At 44.3% G+C, this 17676-nt stretch overlaps 1 protein-coding gene across 4 annotated transcripts in view; it reads right to left on the bottom strand.

Moving 5' to 3' along the window:
* Positions 1 to 17676, bottom strand: part of LOC115173044 (lysyl oxidase homolog 3B-like) — a 70334-nt gene that overhangs the window by 29790 nt on the left and 22868 nt on the right. For 2 of the 4 annotated variants that reach the window (XM_029731021.1, XM_029731020.1), the window contains exons 5-8: positions 5961 to 6061; positions 4122 to 4228; positions 3167 to 3347; positions 1837 to 1991 (exon numbers count right to left, since the gene is read on the bottom strand). In XM_029731021.1, the coding sequence (XP_029586881.1) occupies positions 1837 to 1991; positions 3167 to 3347; positions 4122 to 4228; positions 5961 to 6061 (544 nt within the window). Of the gene's footprint in view, positions 1 to 1836; positions 1992 to 3166; positions 3348 to 4121; positions 4229 to 5960; positions 6062 to 8945; positions 9003 to 12843; positions 12913 to 17676 lie in introns of all 4 variants that reach the window. The other 2 variants (XM_029731018.1, XM_029731019.1) reach the window with 2 other exon arrangements.

The following is a 17676-nucleotide window of genomic DNA, read 5'->3' on the forward strand; positions in this document are numbered from 1 at the left end:
AATAATCCCAAAAAGTCTTGATACAATTTGGAACAGTGGAATGTTGTAAGCTTTAACGCAGTTCCACCTCTGGTACTGCCAAAACACCGATATGACAGCTTTAACGCAGTTCCTCCTGCCAAAACACCGATATGACAGCTTTAACGCAGTTCCACCTCTGACACTGCCAAAACACCGATATGACAGCTTTAACGCAGTTCCACCTCTGACACTGCCAAAACACCGATATGACAGCTTTAACGCAGTTCCTCCTCTGGTACTGCCAAAACACCAATATGACAGCTTTAACTCAGTTCCTCCTCTGACACTGCCAAAACACCGATATGACAGCTTTAACGCAGTTCCTCCTGCCAAAACACCAATATGACAGCTTTAACTCAGTTCCTCCTCTGACACTGCCAAAACACCGATATGACAGCTTTAACGCAGTTCCACCTGCCAAAACACCGATATGACAGCTTTAACGCAGTTCCACCTGCCAAAACACCAATATGACAGCTTTAACGCAGTTCCACCTCTGGCACTGCTAAAACCACAGCTATGCGGGACTCGTCTATCTCAGTTAAGGCTTGATCTGATTGAATCTCTGCCATTGTCTGCATCCAAATGGCACCCTATTCCCTATATAATGTACTACTTTTGTCCAGGACCCATAGGGCTTTGGTCGAAAGTAGTGCACTTTGTTGGAATTAGGGTGCAATTGTGATGGAAACTTTGATTTATGGGTTAAAGGCATGTGTTTGATGAGAGTAAAGGACATCATTACACACATCACATATTCAGGATGCGTCCAGGTTTATATCTCTCATCACAATACATCTAACATTGTATTGAACATTACTGCAGCAAACACTCCTGCTCGATCAGGAATCTAATGTCAACACATCGTTGATCAATTAACAGTTTAAGATTCACAGTAATAAAAATATCCCCCTCTTTCCTAAACTAAATTACTTTAGTAAACTTTTACTTAGTTTGTTCTCTATGATCATATTAACATAATTTTATCAGTAAAACAGGACATGACAAATACTGCAATGAACAGAATAGAACAGAACAGAATAGAACATAATAGAACAGAACATAATAGAACAGAACATAATAGAACAGAACATAATAGAACATAATAGAACAGAACATAATAGAACAGAACATAATAGAACATAATAGATCAGAACATAATAGAACAGAACATAATAGAACAGAACATAATAGAACATAATAGAACAGAACATAATAGAACAGAACATAATAGAACATAATAGAACAGAACATAATAGAATAGAACAGAATAGAACAGAATAGATCATAATAGAACAGAACATAATAGCATAGAACAGAACATAATAGAATAGAACAGAACATAATAGAACATAATAGAACAGAACATAATAGAACAGAACAGAATAGAACAGAATAGATCAGAACATAATAGAACAGAACATAATAGAACAGAACAGAATAGAATAGATCATAATATATCATAATAGAACAGAATAGAACATAATAGAACAGAAAAGGACATAACATAATAGAATAGAACAGAACATAATAGAATAGAACATAATAGCATAGAACAGAACATAATAGAATAGAACAGAAAATAGAACAGAACAGAACATAATAGAATAGAACAGAAAATAGAACAGAACAGAACATAATAGAATAGAACAGAACAGAACAGAACAGAACATAACAGCATAGAACAGAACATCATAGAATAGAACAGAACATAATAGAACAGAAGATAATAGAACAGAACATAATAGAACAGAACAGAACATAATAGAACAGAACATAATAGAACAGAACAGAGATAAGTAGTTGGTCTCTGACCGAGTTCTCGAGGTCCATGTATGGAGTGTTGCACCTCACAGCAGCGTCTTCTACATGCTGGCAGTCCTCTGAGGTAATGTTCTTAAAGCCACAGTTCCACAACGACTTCTCAGTCCCCAGACACTGGACCTCATTCATGTGGATAGGACCCATCCCTAAAGACACACACACACACACACACACACACACACACACACACACACACACACACACACACACACACACACACACACACACACACACACACACACACCCCAGTGGCGGTCGCCGACGTTTAAGATGAGGGAGGATATTGGGATGACTGTCCTTCATATTCCATTCACCCAGTTCAATGTAACAGTGATAGATTTAGGCTACAACATGATACTCTAATTGTCCCTATACCCATCATGAGGTTGCTACAACGTAGCCTATGAATGAATGTTTACAACGTAAGTGCACACAGGTCGAGAGAATTTAGTGTGTAACCAAGGTGACAGACAGTGACACATTCAGTAACGCCTTGCACACTCTTGCCTGCATCTAGGGTGTAATCATTAGTCCAACAGTTGCAAACCAGAGTTTCTATTGGACAAATGCAGGTATGTTTATCCCTGTTTCATTCCGTTTGCTTCCGTTTAAGAAATGTTTTTTTTTTTTTTTTTGGCAGAATCGGTGGAATGAATACACCCGTGATCACTCGCAAACACAGTTCACTTTCATAGCAGACACATACAAACAGCTCGTTGTGTATATAATTCCTTCTCACATTCATCTATGCTCTCTGCTCCTCTCACCTTTTCCCTTCGCTTGTGGATGTCAGTGTAGAACACATCAGCTGTCTGTGACCAGGCGAAAAAATATATATACTACGGAATCTGTCTCTCTCTCTCTCTCTCTCTCTCTCTCTCTCTCAAGGCCACGTGTAAATATAGGTGTAAATATATACGTATAAATATATTCCCTATAAGTGTGCTGAAAGTCTGTTGTCCATTTGTTTACTGTGAAATAGCATTGTCAACAAAAAATTGTCAACAAAAAATATATTACAAAAGTTTACTAAGGTTTGGTAACAGGCTGGTTAGTCGGATATTTGAGCCAGTAAAGGGGGCTTTACAATTCTTGAGTAGGGGAATGACTTTAGCTTCCCTCCAGGTCTGAGGGAACACACTCTCTAGTCGGCTTAAATTGAAGATGTGGTAAACAGGAGTGGCAATATCGTCCGCTATTATCCTCAGTCATTTTACATCCAGGTTGTCTGACCCCGGTGGCTTGTCATTGTTGATAGACAACAATAATCTTTTCACCTTTTCCACACTTAGATGATTAAACCAGAGTGTTGAGTCCTCACCTTGTCCCATGCGAGCTCCAGTCAGGGCCTCCTTGGCGGATCCGAAGCCCAGCTCCCTGCACACCACGCTGGCTGACAGCAGGGTCCAACGGTCATCACATACTGTGCCCCACTCATTGTTCTTCAGTACCTCCACTCTGCCCTCACCCAGCTTGGCACCACCCTTCAGCCTCACCGTGCTCTGATGAAAGGAGGAGAGGAGAGGGAGTAGAAACAAGAGAGGAGAGGAGAGGGGGAGACGAGACACAGGGCAGGGAGGAGACACAGGGGAGGAGAGACACAGGGGAGGAGAGACACAGGGGAGGAGAGACACAGGGGAGGAGAGACACAGGGGAGGAGAGGAGAGGAGAGACGAAACGAGACACAGGAGAGGAGAGGAGAGGAGAGACACAGGGGAGGAGAGACACAGGGGAGGAGAGGAGAGGGAGTGGAAACAAGAGAGGAGAGGAGAGGAGGGGGGAGACGAGACACAGGGGAGGAGAGGAGAGGAGACACAGGGGAGGAGACGAGACACAGGGGAGGAGAGGAAAGGAGACACAGGGGAGGAGAGGAGACACAGGGGAGGAGAGGAGAGGGAGTGGAAACCGGAGAGGAGAGGAGAGGAGACGAGACACAGGAGAAGACACACAGGCGAGGGAGAATCAGAAACTGTAGTTGCAGCTTCAAGTCTATGCCAGTGAGATACAAATGTACAGGTGCACCCACCCACCCACCCAGCCACCCACACCCACCCACCCACCCACCCAGCCACCCACACCCACCCAACCAGTCACCCACACCCACACACCCACCCACCCACCCAGCCACCCACACCCACACACCCACCCCCTCAGCCACCCAGTCACCCACCCACACCCAACCACCCACCCACCCACCCACACCCACCACCCAGTCACCCACACCCACCCACCCAACCAGTCACCCACCCACCCACCCACCCACCCAGGTAGTTTACCGTGGTTTTCAGTTTCTTCTTCAGTCCGTTGTTGTGTTCGTACTGTGGTCCAGGTACACAGCTGACCACGGCTGGCATGCCGCCCTTACAGGAACCTGTGGCGTTACCTGTGGAGTCGTACACAGAGCATAACTCACAAATACGCACCAATGTATTCAACATAGCTCACATACACATACAGTCTGATCGTGGTGCTTGTTCGTGAGCTATGCTCAATATATACTGCTCAAAAAAATAAAGGGAACACTTAAACAACACATCCTAAATCTGAATGAAAGAAATAATCTTATTAAATACTTTTTTCTTTACATAGTTGAATGTGCTGACAACAAAATCACACAAAAATAATCAATGGAAATCCAATTTATCAACCCATGGAGGTCTGGATTTGGAGTCACACTCAAAATTAAAGTGGAAAACCACACTACAGGCTGATCCAACTTTGATGTAATGTCCTTAAAACAAGTCAAAATGAGGCTCAGTAGTGTGTGTGGCCTCCACGTGCCTGTATGACCTCCCTACAACGCCTGGGCATGCTCCTGATGAGGTGGCGGATGGTCTCCTGAGGGATCTCCTCCCAGACCTGGACTAAAGCATCCGCCAACTCCTGGACAGTCTGTGGTGCAACGTGGTGTTGGTGGATGGAGCGAGACATGATGTCCCAGATGTGCTCAGTTGGATTCAGGTCTGGGGAACGGGCGGGCCAGTCCATAGCATCAATGCCTTCCTCTTGCAGGAACTGCTGACACACTCCAGCCACATGAGGTCTAGCATTGTCTTGCATTAGGAGGAACCCAGGGCCAACCGCACCAGCATATGGTCTCACAAGGGGTCTGAGGATCTCATCTCGGTACCTAATGGCAGTCAGGCTACCTCTGGCGAGCACATGGAGGGCTGTGCGGCCCCCCAAAGAAATGCCACCCCACACCATGACTGACCCACCGCCAAACCGGTCATGCTGGAGGATGTTGCAGGCAGCAGAACGTTCTCCACGGCGTCTCCAGACTCTGTCACGTCTGTCACGTGCTCAGTGGGAACCTGCTTTCATCTGTGAAGAGCAGAGGGCGCCAGTGGCGAATTTGCCAATCTTGGTGTTCTCTGGCAAATGCCAAACGTCCTGCACGGTGTTGGGCTGTAAGCACAACCCCCACCTGTGGATGCCGGGCCCTCATACCACCCTCATGGAGTCTGTTTCTGACCGTTTGAGCAGACACATGCACATTTGTGGCCTGCTGGAGGTCATTTTGCAGGGCTCTGGCAGTGCTTCTCCTGCTCCTCCTTGCACAAAGGCGGAGGTAGCGGTCCTGCTGCTGGGTTGTTGCCCTCCTACGGCCTCCTCCACGTCTCCTGATATACTGGCCTGTCTCCTGGTAGCGCCTCCATGCTCTGGACACTACGCTGACAGACACAGCAAACCTTCTTGCCACAGCTCGCATTGATGAGCCATCCTGGATGAGCTGCACTACCTGAGCCACTTGTGTGGGTTGTAGACTCCGTCTCATGCTACCACTAGAGTGAAAGCACCGCCAGCATTCAAAAGTGACCAAAACATCAGCCAGGAAGCATAGGAACTGAGAAGTGGTCTGTGATCCCCACCTGCAGAACCACTCCTTTATTGGGGGTGTCTTGATAATTGCCTATAATTTCCACTTGTTGTCTATTCCATTTGCACAACAGCATGTGAAATGTATTGTCAATCAGTGTTGCTTCCTAAGTGGACAGTTTGATTTCACAGAAGTGTGATTGACTTGGAGTTACATTGTGTTGTTTAAGTGTTCCCTTTATTTTTTTGAGCAGTGTATTTACATCATTCTGAGTCTAATCTCTCTTCATAATTACCCTTGTTGAACTCCAGGGGGCAGGCTGCCAGGTGGACCTCAGTGCCAACACATGCCACAGAGTGGAAGCGATACTGGTGCTGCTGACCCTCTGTGTTCAGTCTGGAGGGGTTTGAATGGGGGAGGAGGAGGAGGGGATGATACAGAAAAGACTGGCTGTAGTCTGAACACAAGGCTGAAGCTCTGAGGAACTTGGCTGTGTGCATCAGGGGTGGGGTCAATTCCATTGCAGTACCAGTCAAATCAGAAAGTAAACCAAATTCCAAATCTAAATTTTTCCTAATTAAAAAGCATTCAAGTTGGAATTTCAGTGTACTTCCTGAATTGACTGTAATTTAAATGTAATTGTCACCAACACTGGAGTAAATTAGTGATTTTATTATTCTCAATTGCGTATCACTGATACTGAGCTTTTCAGTTCCTCATTTGACTGTCTGCTAAGTGTACAATGATGAAAGTAGATGTTTATCATTTATATTTGTATAAACTATGAACTCCTAAATCCATTTCAAAATTTTTTTTTTTTGTAGCTGTTATAGTTGGACGACAAAACAAGACATTCAACAGAAAACCTGAAGTAACCTTTTGTCTTCGGTACAAAGACTACGTTATTATCTGTGCTCCTACAGCCAATATACAACCTGTCTCAGTAACGTTTTATCCAGTATCTACCTGTATGTTTTCAACCACACATGAACAGGTCATCATAAAATAACAATTTGTTCTTAATTGTCTAATTAAAAAGGTTAAATATATTATGAAACTTACTAGCATCCACAGTAACCTAACCTGTGCAGGAACTCTAGCTGGTAAGAATCTAATACTCACAGAATATTCTGCTAAGCCAGAGATAAACTGAACTGGGCCCTACAGTACAGTACAGAGCAGGTAGGGCTGTACTGAACTGGGCCCTACAGTACAGTATAGAGCAGGTAGGGCTGTACAGAACTGGGCCCTACAGTACAGTATAGAGCAGGTAGGGCTGTACTGAACTGGGCCCTACAGTACAGTACAGAGCAGGTAGGGCTGTACTGAACTGGGCCCTACAGTACAGTATAGAGCAGTACAGTATAGAGCAGTACAGTATAGAGCAGGTAGGGCTGTACAGAACTGGGCCCTACAGTACAGTATAGAGCATGTAGAGCTGTACTGAACTGGGCCCTACAGTACAGTATAGAGCAGGTAGGGCTGTACTGAACTGGGCCCTACAGTACAGTATAGAGCAGGTAGGGCTGTACTGAACTGGGCCCTACAGTACAGTATAGAGCAGGTAGAGCTGTACAGAACTGGGCCCTACCGTACAGTATAGAGCAGGTAGGGCTATACAGAACTGGGCCCTACAGTACAGTATAGAGCAGGTAGAGCTGTACAGAACTGGGCCCTACAGTACAGTATAGAGCAGGTAGGGCTGTACAGAACTGGGCCCTACAGTACAGTATAGAGCAGGTAGGGCTGAACTGAGAGACCTAGACCTGCTGGTTCCTCCTGGACAGTTATAGACCTGCTGGTTCCTCCTGGACAGAGTTATAGACCTGCTGGTTCCTCCTGGACAGAGTTATAGACCTGCTGGTTCCCCCTGGACAGACTTATAGACCTGCTGGTTCCCCCTGGACAGAGTTATAGACCTGGACAGAGTTATAGACCTGCTGGTTCCTCCTGGACAGAGTTATAGACCTGCTGGTTTCTCTTGGACAGAGTTATAGACCTGCTGGTTCCCCCTGGACAGAGTTATAGACCTGCTGGTTCCCCCTGGACAGAGTTATAGACCTGGACAGAGTTATAGATCTGCTGGTTCCCCCTGGACAGAGTTATAGACCTGCTGGTTCCTCTTGGACAGAGTTATAGACCTGCTGGTTCCTCCTGGACAGAGTTATAGACCTGGACAGAGTTATAGACCTGCTGGTTCCTCCTGGACAGAGTTATAGACCTGCTGGTTCCCCCTGGACAGAGTTATAGACCTGGACAGAGTTATAGACCTGCTGGTTCCCCCTGGACAGAGTTATAGACCTGCTGGTTCCTCCTGGACAGAGTTATAGACCTGCTGGTTCCTCCTGGACAGAGTTATAGACCTGCTGGTTCCCCCTGGACAGAGTTATAGACCTGCTGGTTCCCCCTGGACAGAGTTATAGACCTGGACAGAGTTATAGACCTGCTGGTTCCCCCTGGACAGAGTTATAGACCTGCTGGTTCCTCCTGGACAGAGTTATAGACCTGCTGGTTCCTCCTGGACAGAGTTATAGACCTGGACAGAGTTATACACCTGCTGGTTCCCCCTGGACAGAGTTATAGACCTGCTGGTTACTCCTGGACAGAGTTATAGACCTGCTGGTTCCCCCTGGACAGAGTTATAGACCTGGACAGAGTTATAGACCTGCTGGTTCCCCCTGGACAGAGTTATAGACCTGCTGGTTACTCCTGGACAGAGTTATAGACCTGCTGATTCCTCCTGGATAGAGTTATAGACCTGCTGGTTCCTCCTGGACAGAGTTATAGACCTGCTGGTTCCCCCTGGACAGAGTTATAGACCTGCTGGTTCCTCCTGGACAGAGTTATAGACCTGCTGGTTCCTCCTGGACAGAGTTATAGACCTGCTGGTTCCCCCTGGACAGAGTTATAGACCTGCTGGTTCCTCCTGGACAGAGTTATAGACCTGCTGGTTCCCCCTGGACAGAGTTATAGACCTGCTGGTTCCTCCTGGACAGAGTTATAGACCTGCTGGTTCCTCCTGGACAGAGTTATAGACCTGCTGGTTCCCCCTGGACAGAGTTATAGACCTGCTGGGTCCTCCTGGACAGAGTTATAGTCCTGCTGGTTATAGCCCATATGGTTCGGGTCAAAAGCAGTGCACTATTAAAGGAATAGGTTGCCATTTGGGACAGACCCTGGTGAGCTGGTAAAGAATCAAACATCCCACAGACACACAAAGACAACCATTATTCTTCAGAGGGATATTAAGGGGAAATAGCTGCTTGTGATTTTAGTTTACCTTTTGTTTAACCCAGAGCTGAATGGTTTAGCCCTAGCTTTAGCTTTGGGTGGCAGCCTGCAAAGTAAACATTGGTTAGATGATGATGTCGATGGTAATAAAAGCAATGGGAGAAAATATTAACCAAGTTAGTAACACATGTTACATTATGTGTTTTAGTACAACACAAAAACACACCATTCATTTCAGAAGTTAACAGAGCATTGTAGAAGTTAACAGAAGTTAACAGAGCATTGTAGAAGTTAACAGAAGTTAACAGAGCATTGTAGAAGTTAATAGAGCATTGTAGAAGTTAACAGAAGTTAACAGAGCATTACAGAAGTTAACAGAGCATTGTGGAAGTTAACAGAGCATTGCAGAAGTTAACAGAGCATTGCGGAAGTTAACAGAGCATTGCAGAAGTTAACAGAGCATTGCAGAAGTTAACAGAGCATTGCAGAAGTTAACAGAGCATTGTGGAAGTTAACAGAGCATTGTAGAAGTTAACAGAGCATTGCAGAAGTTAACAGAGCATTGCAGAAGTTAACAGAAGTTAACAGAGCATTGTAGAAGTTAACAGAGCATTGTAGAAGTTAACAGTAGTTAACAGAGCATTACAGAAGTTAACAGAGCATTGTGGAAGTTAACAGAGCATTGCAGAAGTTAACAGAGCATTGCAGAAGTTAACAGAGCATTGTGGAAGTTAACAGAGCATTGCAGAAGTTAACAGAGCATTGTGGAAGTTAACAGAGCATTGTGGAAGTTAACAGAGCATTGTAGAAGTTAACAGAGCATTGTGGAAGTTAACAGATCAGCCCTTTAGAATACTATAATGTAATTGCTACATTATGTTCCATGCCCAACAGCATGTCTTATTGGATACATTATGTTCCACATCCAACAGCATGTCTTATTGGATACATTATGTTCCACACCCAACAGCATGTCTTATTGGATACATTATGTTCCACGCCCAACAGCATGTCTTATTGGAAACATTATGTTCCACGCCCAACAGCATGTCTTATTGGATAGATTATGTTCCACACCCAACAGCATGTCTTATTGGAAACATTATGTTCCACACCCAACAGCATGTCTTATTGGATACATTATGTTCCACGCCCAACAGCATGTCTTATTGGATACATTATGTTCCACACCCAACAGCATGTCTTATTGGATACATTATGTTCCACGCCCAACAGCATGTCTTATTGGATACATTATGTTCCACACCCAACAGCATGTCTTATTGGAAACATTATGTTCCACACCCAACAGCATGTCTTATTGGATACATTATGTTCCACGCCCAACAGCATGTCTTATTGGATACATTATGTTCCACACCCAACAGCATGTCTTATTGGAAACATTATGTTCCACACCGAACAGCATGTCTTATTGGAAACATCAGAAATACCTTCAACACTAGCTAGGTTTCCATCCAATCAGCGGTGACAGATTTTCATGTGAATATTCTAAAATCTGCATAAAAACAAAACGCACATTTTGCCCCAAGAGATGTGTTTCCATCAAATTGACTTGTTGCAGATAAAAGGCTGATGACGTAGTATAGAAATATAACTATGTTAAACTATAGAAATATAACTAAATATAACTATGTTAAACTATAGAAATATATCTATGTTAAACTATAGAAATATAACTAAATATATCTATGTTAAACTATAGAAATATAACTAAATATAACTATGTTAAACTATAGAAATATAACTGTTCAACTATAGAAATATAACTATGTTAAACTATAGAAATATAACTATGTTAAACTATAGAAATATAACTATGTTGAAATATATCTATGTTAAACTATAGAAATGTAACTATGTTAAACTATAGAAATATAACTGTTAAACTATAGAAATATAACTATGTTGAAATACAACTATGTTAAACTATGGATATGAAATGCACATTCAAACATCAGAGGGAAGATTGACATTATTCACATAAAATGGGCTTTTCAAAAGGACTTCCTGCTTTTAAAGAGAATATCTTCACAAAATGTAACACGCTTTTACATTTTTCCATCATAGTCGGAAGTTTACATACACTTAAGATGGAGTCATTAAAACTCGTTTTTCAACCACTACACAAAGTTCTTGTTAACAAACCAAGTCGATTATGACATCTACTTTGTGCATGACACAAGTAATTTGTGTCTTTAAACAGCTTGGAAAATTCCAGAAAATGATGTAATGGCTTAAGAAGCCTAATTGACATCATTTGAGTCAATTGGAGGTGTACCTGTGGATGTATTTCAAGGCCTACCTTCAAACTCAGTGCCTCTTTGCTTGACATCATGGGAAAATCAAAAGAAATCAGCCAAGACCTCAGAAAAAACATTGTAGACCTCCACAAGTCTGGTTCATCCTTGGGAGCAATTTCCAAACGCCTGAAGGTACCACATTCATCTGTACAAACAATAGTACGCAAGTATAAACACCATGGGACCACGCAGCCGTCATACCGCTCAGGAAGGAGATGCGTTCTGTCTCCTAGAGATGAACGTACCTTGGTGCGAAAAGTGCAAATCAATCCCAGAACAACAGCAAAGGACCTTGTGAAGATGCTGGAGGAAACAGGTACAAAAGTATCTATATCCACAGTAAAACGAGTCCTATATCGACATAACCTGAACGGCTGCCCAGCAAGGGAGAAGCCACTGCTCCAAAACTGCCATAAAAAAGCCAGACTACAGTTTGCAACTGCACATGGGGAGAAAGATTGTACTTTTTGGAGAAATGTCCTCTGGTCTGATGAAACAAAAATAGAACTGTTTGGCCATAATGACCATCGTTATGTTTGAAGGAAAAAGGGGGAGGCTTGCAAGCCGAAGAACACCATCCCAATCCCGAAGCACGGGGGTGGCAGCATCATGTTGTGGGGGTGCTTTGCTGCAGAAGGGACTGGTGCACTTCACAAAATAGATGGCTTCATGAGGGAGGAAAAGTATGTGGATATATTGAAGCAAAATCTCAAGACATCAGTCAGGAAGTTAAAGCTTGGTCGCAAATGGGTCTTCCAAATGGACAATGACCCCAAGCATACTTTCAAAGTTGTGGCAAAATGGCTTAAGGACAACAAAGTCAAGGTATTGGAGTGGCCATCACAAAGCCCTGATCTCAATCCAATAGAAAATTTGTGGGCAGAACTGAAAAAGCGTATGCGAGCAAGGAGGCCTAGAAACCTGACTCAGTTACACCAGCTCAGTTAGGAGGAATGAACCAAAATTCACCCAACTTATTGTGGGAAGCTTGTGGAAGGCAACCTGAACCGTTTGACCCAAGTTAAACAATTTCAAGGCAATGCTACCAAATACTAACTGAGTGTATGTAAACTTCTGACCCACTGGGAATGTGATGAAAGAAATAAAAGCTGAAATAAATCATTCTCTCTACTATTATTCTGACATTTCACATTCTTAAAATAAAGTGGTGATCCTAACTGACCTAAAACAGGACATTTTTACTCTGATTAAATGTCAGGAATTGTGAAAAACTGAGGTGTATGTAAACTTCAGACTTCAACTGTACGTGTCAGCCTGAGCAATCTATGCCAATCGGATTAGTTGAGTTGCATTTGTGTGACTAGGAATGGTTAAATAAAGGTAGAGTTAGATGAAGTCACACCGTGTTAGTTAGATGAGGCAGTGAGGGAATGAAAGCCAGCTGGGTAAAGTTACAGTTCAACTACTACTGCAGGAAACCCACTGTCAGAAACGTAGCCTGCATCCTAAATAGAACCCTATTACCTACATAGTGCACTACCCCAATGGGCCCTGTTCAGAAGTAGTGCACTCCGTAGGGATAGTGTGGCGTTTGGACCGCAGGCCCAGTCTCTGGGGGGGGGGGGGGCTTGGACAGTGGGTTGTTCCCTGATGTAACTATACCTGGCACCAGTAGAAACATTAACCTTGGCTTTGGCTTTGCTCTCTGCTGCTCTCTTTCTCAGACGGATTCTGCAACGGAAACATCACCAACTCATCACCTAGACACTTGTGATGGTGAACAGACTTTTTCACACACACACACACACACACACACACACACACACACACACACACACACACACACACAACAGCCATAACACAGACAGTTTGGTTGTCAGGTTTAAAGGAGAGCAGTAAGGTGCTCCTTTAGTCCACACAATGCAAACAGTTACCTGTTCAGGAGTCTTATGGCTTGGGGGTAAAAACTGTTGAGAAGCCTTTTTGTCCTAGACTTGGCACTCTGGTACCGCTTTCCATGCGGTAGTAGAGAGAACAGTATATGACTGGGGTGGCTGGGGTCTTTGACAATTTTTAGGGCCTTCCTCTGACACTGCCTGGTGTAGAGGTCCTGGATGGCAGGAAGCTTGGCTCCAGTGATGTACTGGGCCGTACGCACTACCCTCTGTAGTGCCTTGTGGTCGGAGGCCGAGCAATTGCCGTACCAGGCAGTGATGCAACCAGTCAGGATGCTCTCGATGTTGCAGCTGTAGAACCTTTTGAGGATCTCAGGACCCATGCCAAATCTTTTTAGTTTCCTGAGGGGGAATAGGCTTTGTCGTGCCCTCTTCAGCACTGTCTTGGTATGTTTGGACCATTCTAGTTTGTTGTTGATGTGGACACCAAGGAACTTGAAGCTCTCAACCTGCTCCACTACAGCCCCGTCGATGAGAATGGGGGCGTACTCAGTGCTCCTTTTCCTGTAGTGCACAATCATCTCCTTAGTCTTGGTTACGTTGAGGGATAGGTTGTTATTCTGGCACCACCCGGCCAGGTCTCTGACCTCCTCCCTATTGGCTGTCTCGTCGTTGTCGGTGATCAGGCCTACCACTGTTGTGTCGTCTGCAAACTTAATGATGGTGTTGGAGTCGTGCCTGGCCATGCAGTCGTGGGTGAACAGGGATTACAGGAGGGGACTGAGCACGCACCCCTGGGGAACTCCAGTGTTGAAGATCAGCGTCGCAGATGTGTTACTACCTACCCTCACCACCTGGGGGCGGCCCGTCAGGAAGTCCAGGATCCAGTTGCAGAGGGAAGTGTTTAGTCCCAGGATCCTTAGCTTAGTGATGAGCTTTGAGGGTACTATGGTGTTGAACGCTGAGCTGTAGTCAATGAATAGCATTCTCACATAGGTGTTCCTTTTGTCCAGGTGGGAAAGAGCAGTGTGGAGTGCAATAGAGATTGCATCATCTGTTTGAGCGGTATGCAAATTGGAGTGGGTCTAGGGTTTCTGGGATAATGGTGTTGATGTGAGCCATTACCAGCCTTTCAAAGCACTTCATGGCTACGGACGTGAGTGCTACGGGTCTGTAGTCATTTAGGCAGGTTGCCTTTGTGTTCTTGGGCACAGGGACGTCTGCTTGAAGCATGTTGGTATTACAGACTCAATCAGGGACATGTTCAAAATGTCAGTGAAGACACCTGCCAGTTGGTCAGCACATGACCGGAGCACACGTCCTGGCAATCCATCTGGCCCCGCAGCCTTGTGTATGTTGACCTGTTTAAAGGTCTTACTCACGTCGGCTATGGAGAGCGTGATCACACAGTCGTCCGGAACAGCTGATGCTCTCATGCATGTTTCAGTGTTGCTTGCCTCGAAGCGAGCATAGAAGTGATTTAGCTTGTCTGGTAGGCTCGTGTCACTGGGCAGCTCGCGGCTGTGCTTCACTTTGTTGTCTGTAGTAGTTTGCAAGCCCTGCCACATCCGACGAGCGTCGGAGCCGGTGTAGTATGATTCAATCTTAGCCCTGTACTGACGCTTTGCCTGTTTGATGGTTCGTCGCAGGGCATAGCGGGATTTCTTGTAAGCATCCGGGTTAGAGTCCCGCACCTTGAAAGCGGCAGCTTTAGCCTTTAGCTCAGTGCGAATGTTGCCTGTAATCCATGGCTTCTGGTTGGGGTATGTACGTACAGTCACTGTGGGGACGACGTCCTCAATGCACTTATTGATAAAGCCAGTGACTGATGTGGTGTCCTCCTCAATGTCATCGGAAGAATCCCGGAACATGTTCCAGTCTGTGATAGCAAAACAGTCCTGTAGTTTAGCATCTGCTTCATCTGACCACTTTTTTTATAGACCGAGTCACTGATGCTTCCTGCTTTAGTTTTTGCTTGTAAGCAGGAATCAGGAGGATAGAGTTGTGGTCGGATTTACCAAATGGAGGGCGAGGGAGAGCTTATTTACGCGTCTCTGTGTGTGGAGTACAGGTGATCGAGAATTTTTTTCCCTCTGTTTGCACATTTAACATGTTGATGGAGGTTTGGTAGAACTGATTTAAGTTTCCCTGCATTAAAGTCTCCGGCCAGTAGGAGCGCCGCCTCTGGGTGAGTGGTTACCTGTTTGCTTATTTCCTTATACAGCTGACTGAGTGCGGTCTTAGTGCCAGCATATGTCTGAGGTGGTAAATAAACAGCCACGAAAAGTATAGCTGAGAACTCTCTAGGCAAGTAGTGTGGCCTGCAGATTATCACAATATACTCTACCTCAGGCGAGCAAAACCTAGATACTTCCTTAGATTTTGTGCACCAGCTGTTGTTTACAAATATGCACAGACCGCCCCCCCCCCTCGTCTTACCGGAGTGTGCTGTTCTATCCTGCCGGTGCAGCGTATATCCCGCTAGCTGAATATCCATGTCGTCATTCAGCCACGATTCCGTGAAACATAGGATATTACAGTTTTTGATGTCCCGTTGGTAGGATATTCGTGATCGTACCTCGTCTAATTTATTGTCCAATGATTGCACGTTGGCGAGTAATATTGACGGTAACGGCAGCTTTCCTACTCGCCTTCTGCGGGTCCGGACGAGGCATCCGGCTCTTCGTCCTCTGTACCTTCTTCTTGTGAATAACTGGGGATGTTGGCCCTGTCGGGTGTTTGGAGAATATCGTGAGTTCTGCTTGTTGTTGAAAAAATCTTAGTCTAATCCGAGGTGAGTTATCGCTGTCCTGATATCCAGAAGCTCTTTTCTGCCGTAAGATACGGTTGCACAAACATTATGTACAAAATAATTTACAAATATTGCGGAAAAAAAACACATAACACAATTGGTTGGACGCCAGTAGAACTGCTGCCATTCCTTCCGGCGCCATTTTGTCCTCTCAGTTGAGGACTTGAAGGCGCCTGTTTCTCAAACTAGACACTCTAATGTACTTGTCCTCTTGCTCAGTTGTGCACCGGGTCCTCCCACTCCTCTTTCTATTCTGGTTAGAGCCAGTTTGCGCTGTTCTGTGAAGGGAGTAGTACACAGCGTTGAACGAGATCTTCAGTTTCTTGGCAATTTCTCGCATGGAATAGCCTTCATTTCTCAGAACAAGAATAGACTGACGAGTTTCAGAAGAAAGGTATTTGTTTCTAGCCATTTTGAGCCTGTAATCGAACCCACAAATGCTGATGCTCCAGATACTCAACGAGTCTAAAGAAGGTCATTTTATTGCTTCTTTAAATCAGAACACTACACTACACTACACTATACTATATGATACTATACTACACTATATGATACTATACTACACTATACTATATGATACTATACTACACTATACTACACTATGCTGCACTATACTATACTATATGATACTATACTACACTATACTACACTATACTATATGATACTATACTACACAGTCTATACATACTTTATGTTGTCAGAAACATTCGCTTGAAATGAAAGCTTCTTGTTGTATCTGGAAAAGCCTGTGTAGTTTTCTCTGTCCAGAATATCATACCTCTCCATGAAAAACATCTGTTCTGTTCTGCTCTGTTCTGTTTGGCTCTGTTCTGTTCTGCTCTGCTCTATTCTGTTCTGCTCTGTTCTGTTCTGCTCTATTCTGTTCGGCTCTGTTCTGTTCTGCTCTGTTCTGTTCTGTTCTGTTCTGTTCTGTTCTGCTCTATTCTGTTCTGCTCTGTTCTGTTCTGCTCTGTTCTGTTCTGCTCTATTCTGTTCTGCTCTATTCTGTTCTGCTCTGTTCTGTTCTGCTCTGTTCTGTTCTGTTCTGCTCTATTCTGTTCTGCTCTGTTCTGTTCTGTTCTGCTCTATTCTGTTCTGCTCTGTTCTGTTCTGCTCTGTTCTGCTCTGTTCTGTTCTGCTCTGTTCTATTTATGCTCTGTTCTGCTCTGTTCTGTTTGACTCTGTTCAGCTCTGCAGACAATTTACTACCATTCCTTTCCTTCACTGTGTGCATATAACACCCAGAATAAACAACAGAAACAAAACCAACAAGACCTGTCCCAGAACCAAACACAAACATCTTAACCTCTACGGGCCACGGGGGCAGTATTGAGAATTTTGAAAGAAATATGTGCCCATTTTTAACTGCCTCCTACACCAACTCAGAAGCTAGGATATGCATATTATTAACACATTCGGATAGAAAACACTCTGAATTTTCTAAAACAGTTTGAATGGTGTCTGTAAGTATAACAAAACTCATATTGCAGGCAAAAACCTGTGAAAAATAGATTTAAAAAAATGAGAATTTTGTGACTGTACTATTTAGTGTCATTGTTTTAAAGATACCACAGTGAGAAAGGATTCAGTTCGCAACTCCTACTGCTTCCACTAGATGTCAACGATCTTTAGAAAGTTGTTGGAAGCATCTGTCATGAATACAGACCGAATTAGAAAGCTTACAAGTTGACACGTCATCACTTCATTTTTTGCGCCTGCGCATGAATCTGAGAAGAGTGCCTTTGTCATTATCGTTTATTCTAGACACTTGATAGGTTGTGTGAAAAT

The sequence above is a fragment of the Salmo trutta genome, chromosome 33 (assembly GCF_901001165.1).
Source record: "Salmo trutta chromosome 33, fSalTru1.1, whole genome shotgun sequence".
Lineage (NCBI taxonomy): Eukaryota > Metazoa > Chordata > Actinopteri > Salmoniformes > Salmonidae > Salmo > Salmo trutta.